Source organism: Xenopus laevis, chromosome 2L, assembly GCF_017654675.1.
Source record: "Xenopus laevis strain J_2021 chromosome 2L, Xenopus_laevis_v10.1, whole genome shotgun sequence".
In the NCBI taxonomy this organism is placed as follows: domain Eukaryota; kingdom Metazoa; phylum Chordata; class Amphibia; order Anura; family Pipidae; genus Xenopus; species Xenopus laevis.
The window spans coordinates 86,733,901-86,749,786 of NC_054373.1; the positions used below are offsets into that span (position 1 = coordinate 86,733,901).

General features: G+C 39.5%; 1 protein-coding gene across 1 annotated transcript; it reads right to left on the reverse strand.

The window, feature by feature from the left end:
* Nucleotides 1–66: 66 nt before the first annotated feature.
* LOC108708229 (syntaxin-12) lies at nucleotides 67–15,750 on the reverse strand. The gene is made up of 9 exons (XM_018246706.2): nucleotides 15,142–15,750; nucleotides 9,967–10,036; nucleotides 8,400–8,499; nucleotides 7,266–7,403; nucleotides 7,085–7,128; nucleotides 6,348–6,453; nucleotides 5,218–5,290; nucleotides 3,322–3,404; nucleotides 67–957 (listed from the first exon to the last, which is right to left on the reverse strand). The coding sequence occupies exons 1-9, from the start codon at nucleotides 15,233–15,235 to the stop codon at nucleotides 862–864; spliced, it is 804 nt and encodes a 267-aa protein (XP_018102195.1). The 5' UTR covers nucleotides 15,236–15,750; the 3' UTR covers nucleotides 67–861.
* Between the last annotated feature and the right edge of the window lie 136 nt (nucleotides 15,751–15,886).

Here is a 15,886-nt window from a genome sequence, read left to right on the forward strand (position 1 = left end):
TATATTTATATCTCACAAGTATCCTGGCTCTCCTATTGCACAAGCACAAATTGGAGATTCACAAAGGGGTTTAACATTTTTATTATTATTATTTTGCCTCCTATCAACATAATATATTCATTACTACAGTGCTAAAAGGGGAGAGTCGGTAACATTTATCATGAGATGATTATTGGGTTCATAGTTATATACATAAAATTACACATTTATTTATATATGCTTGTGTGCATAGACACACACCACAAAACCAAGAAGGCTTTATATAATGAATCCCCAATGAGAAGACAGTGTTGTTACCAAGACTAACACGTTGAGCAATATTCTCCCTTCTAAACATAAATTAAAGTGAACCATAGTAGCTTTTTATATATAAAGTAGTTTTGTGCAATGACAATGTGAGCAGAATTAATACTCCCACAGTGTCAAGTTGGGGAGAACTGAATGTTAATCGGTGATAAATAAATCCTATTCTAAAATGTTATCTACATGGTGTTCAAGATGTCGCCAGAATATAGCATAAACTATTGTGGGCAAGATTAGTGGTGTGATGTGATCTGATATTTTAATGGAATAAAAAAAGTCCTGGCCATGTGGCACAATAGTAAATATATGACAGCACTAGGATTAAAAAAAAAAAAAAAAAAAAAAAAAAAAAAAAGGTTTGCCGTTCTAAAATGTCATGTTCAGGAGTGTCTCACAGCAGGGTCTTGTGGTATTCCATAGTACTTTTATTCATTTTTTTTTTCTTCAAATCCTGTCTCTGTTATTCACTTATGGTTGGAGGAAAATATATGCACAGCAAATTGCATGAGGAAAATAACCAGAAGATGAAAAGAAGATGAAAGGGTGTTATGAGTGACCTCAGGATCTCACTGATAAATATATGATGAAACCCAGAATCACAGCTGCAATGGCAAGAGCCAGCACTAAAATACAGATCTTCTTCCGGGATTTTTTCTAGAAAGAGATGAGAGAAAGAAGTAGGTTAAATGGATTCTTTCAAGTAAAGCAAACCAAGCTCCTTAAGGCTATGGGCACACAGACTGAGAGAAGCAGATCTGCTCAGTGCCTTAGTGCCCCTGCTCCATTGACTAGAATTTGATCAGCCTGTGGTCACACACACACAGCAGAGCTGAAGCAGAGGTCAGTGTGTCAGGCTGATCTGATTCAAATCAATGGAGCAGGGGCAATGAGCAGATCTGCTTCTCTCAGCCTGTAGAAATACGCAGGCCAACAACAGCCACTGACAACAGCCTGTGTGTCCATTGCCTTAGAGCAGCATTATCTTGATAAGGCCCGGCCGGGCCCCCCTTGAGAGCGCTGCATCCTACGGCCATCCCAAACAGCTGAAACGTGGAAGTGCCGAACAGCTGAAGGACCCTAAGCCACGAAAACAGCCGAAGCCGAACTCCCAAATCGCCGAAAAGACCCGAAGTTGAAGTCCTGAAGCCACAAGTTCAGTTCTACTGAACACCAATGTGGAGGTTTTTTTTTAATCCCGTTGCCACCAATTTTTTTTTTCTTTTTAAAAAAAACAACAACTTTTTGGGGCCCCAATTTTCTTTTTAACTTGTAAGGGACCAATGGCACCAATGTTTTTTTAAAAAAAAAAAATTTGGGGCCCCAATTTTTTTTGACTTGTAAGGGGGGCCTGGCACCAGTGTTTTTTTAAAAAATATTTTTTAGGGCCCCAATTTTTTTTTTAACTTGTAAGGGGGGCCCTGGCCCCAATGTTTTATTTTTTTTTACTTATAAGGGGACCCTGACCATCAATAGCTTTTTATAACTTGTGTATGGGGGTTTTTTAGCGCTGATGTCTGTGTGGTCTTTGGGCGGGATGGAGTGTGGCTTGGGTGGCTTGGGTGGGATCTGTGGTGGGGCTTGGGCGATAGTGTGGGCGGGGCCCAGGTGGCCCCAAAAAATTTTGTTGTACGGGGCCCCGTGATTTCTAATGGCGGCCCTGCACACATACAGTAATGGCGGCCCATACACATACAGTCATATGAAAAAGTTGTGATGAGTATCTGGATTCTGGATGGCGATATTTTTGACCATGCGTCCATACAAAATCTCTCCAGTTTAGTTAAATTTGATGGCTGCTGAGCATGGATAGCCTGCTTCAAATCATCCCATAGATTTCCAAGTGTGTTTAGGGTCATTGTCTTGTTGGAATATCCAGTCTCTGAGTAACTTTAACTTTGTGACTGATGCTTAAAGGAAAACTATACCCCCCAAAAAATGTAGGTCTCTATAAAAAGATATTGTAAAATCCTGCTTCATGTAAATAAACCATTTTCATAATAATAAATCATAAATAGAAAATTGCCATTTTAAAAAATAAGGGCCGCCCCCTGGGATCGTAAGATTCACTGTACTCACAAACAAACCAACAAACCATACATGTTAGGTCACATGAGCCAATTAACAGACAGAGTTGTGTCTTTTGCTTCCACACTTCTTCCTGTTACAGTTAGAGTTGCAGTATCTCTGGTCAGGTGATCACTGAGGCAGCACAGAGACCATCAGGAAATGGTGGCTCAAGGCAAGAGATGTAAAAGGGCAATATTTACTTAAATATATATTCCAGTTTGGCAAGATTCTTTAATATGCCACTTAATATGATATGAACTGTTGCTTAAGTGTTCATTTTGGGAGTATAGTTTTCCTTTAAACATTATCCTGAAGAATTTGTTGTCATCCGACCCTTGACTTTAACAAAGGCCAGTCCCTGAACTAGCCACACAGCCCCACAGCATGATGGAACCTCCACCAAATTTGACAGTAGGTAGTAGGTGTTTTTCTTGGAATGCAGTGTTCTTCTTCCACCATGCAAAGCACTTTTTGTTATGACCAAATAACTTCATTTTTGTCTCATCAGTCCAAACACTTTGTTCCGAAATCTCTGTGGCTTGTCTAAATGGGCTTTTGCATACAACAAGCGACTCTGTTTGTGTTTGCGTGAGTGCAGAAAGGGCTTCTTTCTCATCACCCTGCCATACAGATGTTCTTTGTGCAAATTGTGCTGAATTTCAGAACAATGTACAGACAGACCATCTGCAGCAAGATGTTCTTGCAGGTCTTTGGAGGTGATCTTTGGGTTGTCTGTAACCATTCTCACAATCCTCTGCATATGCCGCTCCTGTATTTTGCTTGGCCTGCCAGACCTGGGTTTTACAGCAACTGTTCCTGTGGCCTTCCAATTCATGATTACATTTGTTACAGTTGAAACTCATAGTTTAAACCTTTGAGATAGCGTTTTGCAGCCTTCCCCCAAACTATGATATAAAACATATATATTAAAAAATAATGAAAACATACTACCTGGTAATATGCTGCCCTTTGTAGTTGCTCTGTTCCTCTCTCTACATGAACCTCTGCACTTTCCACATTGGCTTCTATACTATCTGCAAATGAGAGTTTATGGAACAAATGAATATGAATAATACAAGTCTAATTTCAAAACCAATGTAATTATGTGTATGTATCTGAAAGTAAACAACACAAAACAATCAAGAGTGAAGAGTTTTTAGTATAGTCTGTATGACCATTAGATGATATGAACCAAAAAGAGAAAAGGTGAAACTAAGCTTTGGATAATGAAAATATTAACAAATGGATGCATTTTCTTTTTGCCTATTTTCTACTATGAAGGTTTTACAGTCGTTCCTAAACTGCCATTCTCTCTGTTTTCCTAGCCACAAACTCAACTACCCACAGGCCTCTTTTGAGTTATAATTCCACTACAATAAACCAGATGATTTTTTTTCTTTTTTTAAAATCAATGCCGGATATCATATACAGACATCATTTTTGTAACCAGTCAAATAGGGTTGCAAAAAGACCTCTCCATAATTGGTAGATTTCCTCAATAGTTCCTAAAGAGATAGCATAAAACTCGGCCACCAATGTGGCTCTGAATTATGGAATGGCTCCCATAGACTTATTTTATCCAAATAATCCAAATTTTTTAAAATAAAAATAAAACAGTGCTTTGTACTTGATCCAAAGATCTAATTAATCCGTATTGGAAGCAAAACCAGCCTATTGGGTTTATTAATGTTTACATGATTTTCTCGTAGACATAGCAAGCACAACACTGCTGGATATTTCGGTACACTTTGAGGTGATTCTGTCTCACTAAGCACACACGTCTGTGCATAAATGTTAAGGGTAGGGACACACTGGGCGATTTGGGGAGTTTTAGTCGCCTGGCGACTAATCGCCGCGACTTTTCTCCCCGAATGCCTCCCCTCGCTCTGCGCCTGGCTAAAATGAAAAATCGCCTGCGCTAATCACACGCGGCGATTCGTTTTCCGAAGTCGCCCGAAGTTTCCTCGTGAGGCAACTTCGGGCGATTTCGGAAAACGAATCGCCGCGTGTGATTAGCGCAGGCGATTTTTCATTTTAGCCAGGCGCAGAGCGAAGGGAGGCATTCGGGGAGAAAAGTCGCGGCGATTAGTCGCCAGGCGACTAAAACTCTCCAAATCGCCCAGTGTGTCCCTACCCTAAAGGACTTTGTTGTTGAATAATTAGTCACAATTAATCAGGACTACATATGAGTCATGCCATCAGCATGTGTGGCACTTCTCACCGATCAGTTTACAGAACGCAACTCTTACATGAGTGCATCAACCCCCTGTGGAGTGCCATGGGTAGAAATGAATGTACTTTATTTTTACAATTATTTAAGCAGAAAGATGCATATTCTGCACTTTCTGCATTACTGGTTCTGTCTATTGTTAACACTGTAGCAGAAGTCAATCCTGCATACTTCTTCACTGATCTGTTAATCACAGGACTATGCTACATTGCTTCAAAAGGCAAAACCCCCACACGGTGGTCAGGGAATGGAAAGGTACAGACAGACAGCTACTGCTTTCAGTAGCAGTAACAGTGAAATTTATTAACAAGTATTTCAAAGGTGCTTAGATTGTGACAAAAATTCTTAGTTGATAGAATTTTAGCAATTTTGTGAATACAATTTCTCATTCATGAAAAGGTGCTGTCAGTAAACAGTTCACAATAGCAATATTGTTCAGATAAACATGCACTAATAATTACATACTGGGTCTAAAAAGTGACGTTATTGGTAATTATTTGCACAATAAGTCTAAAAGTGTGTTTTAACATGACTTTCAGCAAAACATGAATAATTGGCACCCATATATAAAAGGTATACAGTTAGAGGACAATATAATGAAAAAAAAAACACTTTACCTATCATTTCTCCTTGATCATGAATCATTACTGCTAAATCTTTAAATATTTGGTTGACATCAAGAATGTCTGCCTGTGTGATAGATGGGAGAAGCAGAAGTGTTAATAGATCCTTTCAGATGTGCCCAGTTAAACATGGATACTAACAGAATAGTTCTCTGTCTCTAATACTAATACCTACCCTTGAAATGTACATTTGCAAACATAAATAGTTTATCAAATAAGGTCAAACTACAGGCTCTGTATAAAGGGTTTAAACTGATACTGGCATGAATCAATAAAGTAGTTTTGATGAAGACCCTGGAGTATGCTTACATCTTTCGTCAAAATACAGGTTCTGTATAAAGGGTCTTTAGACTGCATATCGTCTATCCTACAACACATATGTAAATGTATGTTGCTTATTATGTGCATTAACATATCCACATCAGTGCATATACTGTATACATAGGAACTACTATATTATATTGCTTGTCTTTGTGAAGCTATTATTTATTGTTGCAGGAATCCTAATCCAGCAAATGAGGATATACATTGCTGTTAGAAAATCATTAAAACTTATTTTATTTCCCACAAGCAATAATGTAACTCGAAAGTAGGGAAACCTACGGTGGCTTTCTGATGCTACATAAAAAAGCCAAAGTGACTTGTATGTTTCCCCACCATCAAGTTAAATTATTGCCAGAGGGAAAAACTTTTTAGGAGATTAATGGCCCAAGTAGTGCAGATTTACAGCAGGTGACTAATCTCGCCATCACGCTAAGGAAATACTTCTGCTTACTCTAACAGATGGCCTAATCCATTATCAGATGGCTTCTCCTATAGCAAAGTGTTAATTTACGGTATCTTCTTATTTCAAGAGATATAAGGGCTAATTTACTGATGGCTGGGCAGGTTGCAAAGTCAAAAAAACAAATGCAAGCCACCATGTTTATTACAGTTTGTACCCTGCCCCAGCTTCAGCAGGCGAATGACAGGAATGATTTGCTGGACTCTGGACAAAAGTCGTTATTAAAAGAACAGAAGGCGTAAGATTTTGTGCCTCTTGGTATTCTAGCATTTGCATCAATGGTCATTGTAAATGATTTTTTAAGATATTGGCACAAAGAAATCAAATTCAACTGACCCACCTCTAATTTCTGGATGGCGCTCTCTCTTTCCTTTATAAGCTCTAGATCCTCTTCTGTAACTGCAACTTCTTCATCTTGGCTTTGCAGCTGATTCCAGTCTTCATTGCTAATAAGCAACATAAGAGGATGACCAAGTTACCAACATATTACCGAAGTTTCTTTTTTAGGCAGAAGCATTATGTATTTACACAAAGATACTGTCCAGTCATCTCTTCACCGCTGCACCCCATTTACTCATATACATCTCTTGCAAGGAAAAAGATCATCTATTTTTAGGGATGTCTTTGCCCTTTCATAGTATTTTTTTAAAATAGTGACACTGCACATGCTCAGTGTGCTCTGGGCTGCTGCTCTTAGATTAGGGGTTGTCTGAAGTCATCAAAAAAATAAGAAAGGTTACAGCTGTCAGAAGTTGATGCTACAGGACTGATTATTAATCAGTTCTGATGGAGGATACACTGGTTTCTATGCTTTCGTATGCCCATGCTCACTGCCCTAGGAGTTTTTTAAGGAAAGCTTTGAGGTACAATGTGCCAATATGAGGGAGAAATGTAATAAAAAGGCGAAAGTTTGCAAGAGGTCTAGTCTAAAGCTACTAATCGCCAGGTAGCATTAAAAGCAAATATCTTGGTTGCTATGGGTTAATGTAGCTGCATAAACAGGTTACTTTTTATTTAAACCGATGGGATGAACGGACATTTACAGAGTACATACCTAAAGGGCTGCTCTTAACTTACTTGTCAAAAGACACAAGCTGCTCCTCCTTCTGCCTTTCATCAGCCTAGAAACAAATTCAAAGTGTATTTATTTAAGAAAGAACATTTACCTCAGTTCCTAAGTCTTGAACACATGAATGAATTGGGAAACCAGACAGAAGATCTAACTAATGGCTAAGGGTATTAAGATGTGTGGCCTTACTGAGAGGCGGGAGCCTGCCCTGGCCCGGGCTACAGTTTCCTTTTCCTTCTCAGACACTTGTCTCTGGATAGCTTGGAAATGATTAAGTGCCGCTGAAAAGTCATTCATAAGACGTTCCCTCTGAAGTTTTTGCTGACGCTTAAAGGAAAAAAAAAAAAAAAAGATACTGTAATTTGTGCTGCTTGGAAGGAACAATAGGCAAGAGAAAATGTATTTAGTCTCTCACAAAGGATGCTCTATTAGGTGTAAGTATTTGGCAAGCATGGAGGATAAAAAGTTCAGAAAGTACTCTCAGATTTATATGGAGGACAGGAGTCACAATGTACATCTACATTGGAATGTAAGCCAGAAATGTAATTAACCATGAAAGTGGAAGAGACCAAGAGTTCAAAAGCACTTTGTGACCTTCCACTTAGCCAGCATGTGTATGTAACATATTTATCTCATAATTAACTTATAAACATTAAAAGTAGACATACACTATTTTTTATTTTCAGGCATATTCGTCCAACTGGCCAGCTCACAGATGGGATATTTGTAGAATCAGTCCTTGGTTTTATCACATGATTTTAGAGTGATTTGAGCAATTGAAAATGCCCAAAGTTAAATTACTATGTATATTATAAAATCATGGATATCACCCACCCTGCACATGATCTCTTTACCCACCTGCCATGCGGCAAAAGATACCGAAGCATTCAGGTGCTGACTTCCAGAATGTGCAACAGTTTTTTTCCACAAGCCATCAGGCATCTCAACTCCAAAGGACTGAACTGAATATATTCATAAGGAACTGTATAGACCTCTGAAATACTCTACATAAATGTATGTCTACCTTGCCCAGCTAGACCATGTACCTTCACTTCAAAAACTCTCTATGTGAATGCACACAGTATTGTCTTATGTATAGCACCATGGGTTCTGGAGGAACGTTTTTTTCTGTTTCTACTATGTACTGTATTACTGTATATGGCTGAAATGACAATAAAATCCACTTGACTTGAAATCGAAAAACCTAAATCCGGGCAAATGTTTATTGTTATATATATCTGTGAACTCCTGGGTAAGACATGGGTAAGAGGAACACATTCTATTGTTCTTATCTGACTTTTAGTAGCAATATGTAGTATTTACCTGTTCTGCAGGAGAAAGTGGGGTGGGGACAGATGCAAGGTCTTTCAAATATGTGTTGGTCTCCTTAGCCAAGACATTAGTGGAATGCTGAATCTGCTGCCTAGGGAGGTAACAGAACGAAAAGGTAGACACTGAATTTCAGAACGCAAGTGGAGAAGACTAGAAATTATATGCAAGAGAGGAAGCTGAGTAGACCAACAGTAAAAACAAAGTAAAAAATGGTAGAAAAATAAGAAGTTACCAATATTTGAGCTAGAACACTTTTTAAAGTGTGACTAGGACTTCAATAATTTGGGGTGATTTACTTTTTTAGGTATCAAACCAATGTTCTCCTAAAGTAAATCGACAATCATAAAATCATTCCTTATTCGGAAACTCATTATCCAGAAAGCTCCGGACTATGAAATGGCCATTTTAAGCAAATAATTCTAATGTTGGTGATAGTGATGATAAAAACTAAGCTGCATGAATTCATGTCTGTGGCAGAGCAATCCTATTTGGTTTATTTAATGTTGGAATAATTTTTAGCAGAAAATGTATGGTGATCCAAATTATGATTCCTTATCTGTAAAGACCCAGGTTCCAAGCATTATGTATAATCGATCTTACACCTGTACTTACATGTATTATAAAAAGTATTTAGCTGTTCCTTTTTAAAATTCAATCTGGAATTAGCCACATCTCTCTAAATTGCATATGAACAATGACTTTCAGTGAAATGTACCCTTTATCCCCTTACTGATAACAGCAGATGCTGATCTTATGAAAGCCACATGCTTAACAAGTAAAATGAATAGTAATGTTTGTGTCTGCACTTTGTAACATTTTTTTATTTCCCTGCTTTTTTTTCAGTAATCTAGGGCTAAACATCATAATTAAAAAAGGCAACTACTATTTCAACAAATCTCCCCCCATTTTGGTTAACCGGAACCATGCTGCTGTCTTTGACAGAATAGGCTCCAGATGCTGACACAGTATGATTCTCACTGTTTAAAGAAAGTATATCGCTGAAAATCTTGGACGTCATCGCCTTCTTTGTCTGTCTCCAGGAAATAAGGAAACATAGGTAGATTGAATGTCAAATGTGCCTCCAACTCAGTGGTTACTGAGACACAAGTGACATTCTATCTACCTATCTATGTAAAAAGGCAGAGTAGTGCAGTGGTGTTTGGTGGATACCATCTTTGGCTGCTTGACTTCCTCTACCTGGCTTTCTGGCAGTGATTGCAAACCAGGGGAATCCACAACCAAATTGGCTTCAGCTGCACATGCTCCTGGTGGCCAGGGAGCCAGAAATACTGGCTGCCAAACACAATATACTACTTATTCTGAAGTACAGGACAGCAGGGCACTACGGTTCAGATAGCAGCTCCCTTACACAAGATAACTGCTGCCTGGTACATCTAAGAACAGCACTCAATAGTAAAATCCAGGTCCCACTGCTACATATACAGTTACAGTGAGTAGGAGAAACAACAGCCTGCCAGAAAGCAGTTCCATCCTAAAGTGCTTGCTCTTTCTGAAAGCGCTATTATAACTTCCTGCTAACGATAAGGAAAAAACTTACAGGTTTTGCTGCAGCTTAGTGGAATCCTGGCTTGTCCCCAGCTGATTTAATAGGGTCCGGATCTGGGCAGCTGTGTGTAGAGTAAAACAAAATTTCAGAATATGTAACAAAGATTTTCCATTTGTATTAATTCTAATTTGAGATGATTGTGTTGGGAAACTCAATTTATACAAATAAGTTTTAATTTTTTTTATTCAAATACAAACTAGTTGATGCTGCCATGCACCATGAGAAAACAAATTTTATCATGCTTTGCCCCCCGCGTTTTAAAAAACACACATACAAAATGTGCTGGCCCCAATTGTATTTAGTGGTAATAACTGAAATGTGCAGCACTTGGCACTTTTCATGCAATTCTCCAAAAATGCAAGAAAGCATTTGCAGACAAAAATGAATATGAATAATTTTCACTTTTCGGTGCTACTGAACAAATTGTTACAGTTTCCAAATTAAAGGGGAAGTAAAGTCTAAAAAAGAATAAGGCTAAAAAAGCTGTATTTTGTATACTAAACATAAACATGGACTTACTGCATCACAAGCCTAAGCAAACAAATGATTTATGCTTTCAAAGTTGGTCACAGGGGGTCACCATCTTGTAACTTTGTTAAATATCTTTGCAAGACCAAGACTGTGCACATGCTCAGTGTAGTCTGGGCTGCTTAGGGATCTTCATAAATTATCAAAACAGCAAAAGTCAAATAATATCTGCCAGAAGCTAATACAGGAAGACTGATTAATAATCAGAAAAGGCAGACTGCACTGGGTCCTGTGTTGTCATGTAATCTAATGTGGATTTTATAGTTTTTGTATTGTTTAATACAAGCTTTCTCCAACTCTGCAGACCAGTGGCTGCAGCAAAATAACCCCCCAAATAGAATTACAGTTTATTTGTTTAAATATAGCTACGTGATCTTTGTCCCTGCAGTTGGAGTTGGAAACAGTAATGGGGATGTAAAAATAAAATCCAATACAAATCTCTACACAGTCGCTGTCTGCTCTACAGGGAAACAAACAAAGTTGCTTGAGTTCTGCATGGCTGGGAAGTAAGCTGGGTGCTCCCCCTGTAGTTCATAAGTATGATTTTTTTCCCTACAGAACAGTTAGGAACCATCTGACAATACCTAGTATCAACAGCAGTAAATGAAGGGAGAATTTCACTGCATACCGTCAGGTTTCTTAAAAAACGGTACACATTTTTATTAAAGTATATTGGAGACATAGAGACAGAGGTTTCTTTTTCATTAAAGAAATTAAAAATTGGATTTTATTTTTTTGCCTTTACATGCCTTTAAGAGATTTATGGAGCCAAAATCTTATGAAGGCCACAACCTGTGCACAATTAAACAATCCACAGATTTACTTTTCCCACTTTTCTCTGGAAAGAAATATAGCAGCATATTATATACTTTGTAAACAATTACACTGCTTTATTGTGACTCCATTATCTGATCTGCTAAAATAAGATAAAGCAAGTAAATACGTGAAGTATTCAACTAAAAAGCACCTTGCAAATTTCTTTTACACATTACATAAATCTGCATTAGATGAATGGGCCTCTAAGTAATTTATGTCCACATTTTTCAATTCTAAAAGCAGCCAAAATAGACCAATATAGAAGACCCTGTGATACATATGGAAAATGTATTACTGGAAATGATTATCATGGGGTTCTCATCTGAAAACGTTGTGCATATTTTCAAGGGAGATCTTTGTGAACATTCCCTGCACTTTTTTATTTCCTAGAGTCAAAACTGCCCATACTGCTTGGTGGCAAAATATTCTTAGTAAACTTAAAGGTATAGTTATCAAAATTATGAAAACCCCAGGTCCCAAGCCTTCCAGATAAATCTTGCACCTCCTTCGCTTATCTATGCCAGCCTTTGACTCCTTTTTAAAAATGGCTGCTGTTTTAGTGATGTGGGCTTTGGGTTGGGCTGGGCTAAGACCCAGCAGTATGGAGGCACTTTAACCAGGTTTCAGTGGCATGAAGCTTTGTAACCAACATATTCCAGTGAAAACTTGTAATATTTCCATATCAATTACATTTTCTGAACATGCCCTATAGATCATTACCTATCTGAAAGAGATTATGTACTTTAACCTGTACAGCACTTCATCACAACATTACACCTTGCATCAGCATGACACAGGTGCCTTGACAGCATACCAATAAGCTGAAAACACACTTATCAGATCTCAGCAGTGTGCTATCACTGCAGAATAACAGGCCATTCCAAAACATACAATAACAGTCATTTGTAGGGCAGCAGTAATTTTCCTATAAACACTGCTTTGTGCTAGTCTATAATTATCAAAAGAAAAACAGCAGCATAGTGAACAATTAACGAAACAAAAAAAAAAAAAAACCATTCCTTTACAAGCCAACCATGCTTAATACATACATAACGTCCTGGCTTATAGATTTTTAATTAGAGACTGTCACATGGTGTGCACTGCCCTCACCACAAAGATTGCCTTTAATGAGATACTAGCATCTCAAAAACTCCCTATTTAAAAATACTTTTTCTGTTAAATTCACTTTTAACTAGCACTGAGTAATACATATATAATTGTGTTTATAAAACTGCAATGGGGTTGTTTACGTCTGAACCCCGCTAATCGTTACCTTATTTACTCACTTACTGGTGGATCAATTACTTGAATGAATTTTCTGTTATAGACACAGCTAGATTCTCAGCCACAAAGCAAGACAGGGATGACTGCTACATTGTTTGACTAAGGACAGAGACCTAATCATATGGTTTCACTTCCTAATGCAAGCATAAAAGTAACAGTTTTAAACTGTAAGATTTCATTCCCCCAAAAAATGACTCTACTCCTTAACATGCCACAACAAAATAGGTAAACGCTGACTTTTAGGCTGGGTATGGATTGGATATGTTTGAATGGTAATGTCAAGCTTATGTCTTGTCCAAACAAAGGGAGTTACATGGTGCTTTATTATATTTATCCTATTACTCCTTGGAGTCCTTCAGTCAAACTGGGCTAAGAAATCTTGTTCAAGAATTAAAGAATATACGGACTTGAAGAAAAGTCTAGTAGCTTTGAGTCTAGTAGTACCATGACTACATATTTAGTTATACATAAATCTGGAGCAGGCACTCAAAGGCAATCTTCCATCAGGTTGAAATAAAGTAAAAAGATTTATTGTGTCCTCTGTCTTACACGTTTCCTGTTACAAATTGTTTGTAACACAAAACACGTAAGGCAGAGGACACAATGAATCTTTTTACTCCTTAACTATTTGATGGAAGATTGCCTTTATTTGAGTGCCTGCTCCAGATTTATTTACGGTTATCCGCTCCCTATGCTGAGGGCTCAGGGCGGTGCACCTTGGCCACTTCCCCTATGTGGTGAGTAAACATTCTACCTTATGGAGACTCTCCTTCCAAATCTAATTACATATTTAGTTAACCTCTTCCCCCTATGTGGTGAGTAAACATTCTACCTTATGGAGACCCTCCTTCCAAATCGTATTAAATATTTAGTTAACCTCTGCATGAATGGCAGAGGGCAAAATTGTGAATTGAATACATACTTATACAGAATAGATCAGGGGTGCCCAGGACCGCCATCAGATATCACAGGGCCCCATACGACAAAATTTCCTGGGTCCCCTGGGCTGCGCCCATCGCAAGCCCCACCTACAGGTCCACCCCCCCCCACCACACAGTAAAAAAACAAAAAAAATATTGGTGGCTAGGGTTCCCACATATTAATAAAAAGATATTGGTGGTCAGGGCCCCCCATAAAAAAAACATTTGTGGCCAGGCCCCCCCCATTAAAAAATATTGGTGGCTAGGACCCCACATGAGGAAAAAAATTGGTGGCCAGGGCCCCCCCCCCACGTTATAAGAAAATTGGTGGCCAGGGCCCCTTAAACGTCCATGCCTTCCCGAAGTCAGCAGCTCTCAGAAAGATGGGGGGCCCGGCTAATCAAGTAAGTGTGGCGTTACCCTCGGGGCCCCCTACAACCCTCCCCCCTGTCCCCCCCTGATGGCTGCCCTGGGGGTGCCCAAAAGGTAGATCGGGATCTACCAGTAGACCTTTAGCTGGTGATCAGTAGATCTCAAGACACTGTCAACAAACAGCTTGACTAAATTACCCTCCTAATTATGCTTTGCATTCAAATATTTATTACATTAAGGTTACATAAGAAATAATTGTTAAATATAGCAATATTCATTTTCCCATAAATAAATATTTAAGCAATATTTTCCATGGAACAGAATAATGCTTTAGAAGGTAGATCATAATGGGACAACATTGCTAAAAGTAGTAAAGTATGGGCACTCCTGGAATAGAGTATAATATACTTCCAGCCAAGTGTTATGCATTCGGCTTGATAAATCACACATTATGACCTTCTGTCCTGATGTTACACTGGGGGGGGGGGGAATAACACAATTTCAAGGTCAATCCAGCAATGTGTGTGTGTGTGGAGAGCTATGAGCCCCCATGGGTAAAGCGGAGGTAGGCTCAAGCAAACCTCAATTTTGTAATGGAGGGTGAAGTTATTCAGCCTGATTTCCGTCTGTGGGAGAATGCTGGAATGTGTAGTTTAACCACAGCAGGAGATCATCAGGGTGAGGAGCCCCACAATAGTCAGTTCTTGGTCCCAGTGACCCAGTCATCAGTAGGAAATGAACTCCCATTGCATTTAGTTTCCTTCCTGCCTGTCACCCTGTTCTGTCCCTGAACAAGCCGGCAGATAAGAGCTGTACACACCCACACCAGGAAGCATTAGGCACAGTTTCACAGTCTGTCATTTGGCCACTGCAGAACGTCCATATGTGCAATAATATAGAAAGGATTTCCTCCACATCCAGCCGTGTCACTATAGCCGCCCTTCCTGTACATCAGCCGGTGTGTGGCACATCCGACACTGTGGCAGGGACACAAAAAACAATAGGTTCCTATGTCTGGCTAATCTGAGCTGCCCATTGCCAATGGCTAGCGATTCATGTCAATAATGTCTCCGTCGGCAACTCCCAGCCACCTCTCGGGTTTCCGCTGGCAACTCCCAGTCACCTCTCGGGTAAATGGAGTCTGCAGGTAAGAACAGCGGAGGGACTGAGAGACCATATATATAGTGCTGCGTATGTGTGTATGTACATGAATGGAGTGCTGTGTATTGCAGCTGGGAATACTCACTGTTATTTGTGATCCTCTGCACATTGCCGCTGCAGGTCTGAATAATGCTGCTGAAGTCCCGAACCCGGCTCTGCTGCTTCATATACCCAGACATGTTGCTGCTTTTTTAGGGCCTCGTCCTCCTCTTTCACTACAAGAGATGCTGGGAGATGGGAGCGGAGATAGAGCGGCTCTAAGGAAGTCGTGATGTCATAGACATGTGACCGAGCTGAGGCAGGACAGATCACATGGGCAGTGCCGGGCTCCTATCAGTGATAAGCCCCAACCCATGCCACGATAGCACGTGACAGCTTGGAAATGATGCTGTTATTGCTCATCCTGAAAAGTGGACATGGAATTGGAATGTAGAATTGTGCGGTTTCAGGGTATAAAGCACACAATGGTGCAGCACTATAAGTTACTATGTTACGTGCCAGTTGCTACTCCCAGCTACACTAGTAGTAGTTATGGGTAATGAGGAAGATGAGGGATGTGCTGGGGGTACATGTTGACCAGTATTGTGATCTTTAACAAAATGCTGCCCCAGCCAGTTGGAGGATCAGACTGGTTAAGTCCCATTGCATCCAATAAAGCTCTCGCCTTTGGCAACCCCCTCCCCGTGTGCTGCTGGCCTGGAATATCTGGCCGTTAATAATAAATGACAACAGTTCTGCACGCACATTTGCCCCTCCCTTTTGTGGATGCGCAAACACAACAGCTTCCTTCCACTCTCAGTATGTGGCCAACTCCTTGGCCCGGAAGAAGC

Excerpts from the sequence above, each read along its gene's own strand:
- LOC108708229 (XM_018246706.2), bottom strand. The coding sequence starts at position 15,235 with ATGTCTGGGTATATGAAGCAGCAGAGCCGGGTTCGGGACTTCAGCAGC. Across the intron at positions 8,500-9,966 it reads ACTAAGCTGCAGCAAAACCT|GCAGCAGATTCAGCATTCCA; the intron begins GTAAGTTTTTTC and ends TTACCTCCCTAG. Across the intron at positions 6,454-7,084 it reads CAGCTTGTGTCTTTTGACAA|CAATGAAGACTGGAATCAGC; the intron begins GTAAGTTAAGAG and ends GTTGCTTATTAG.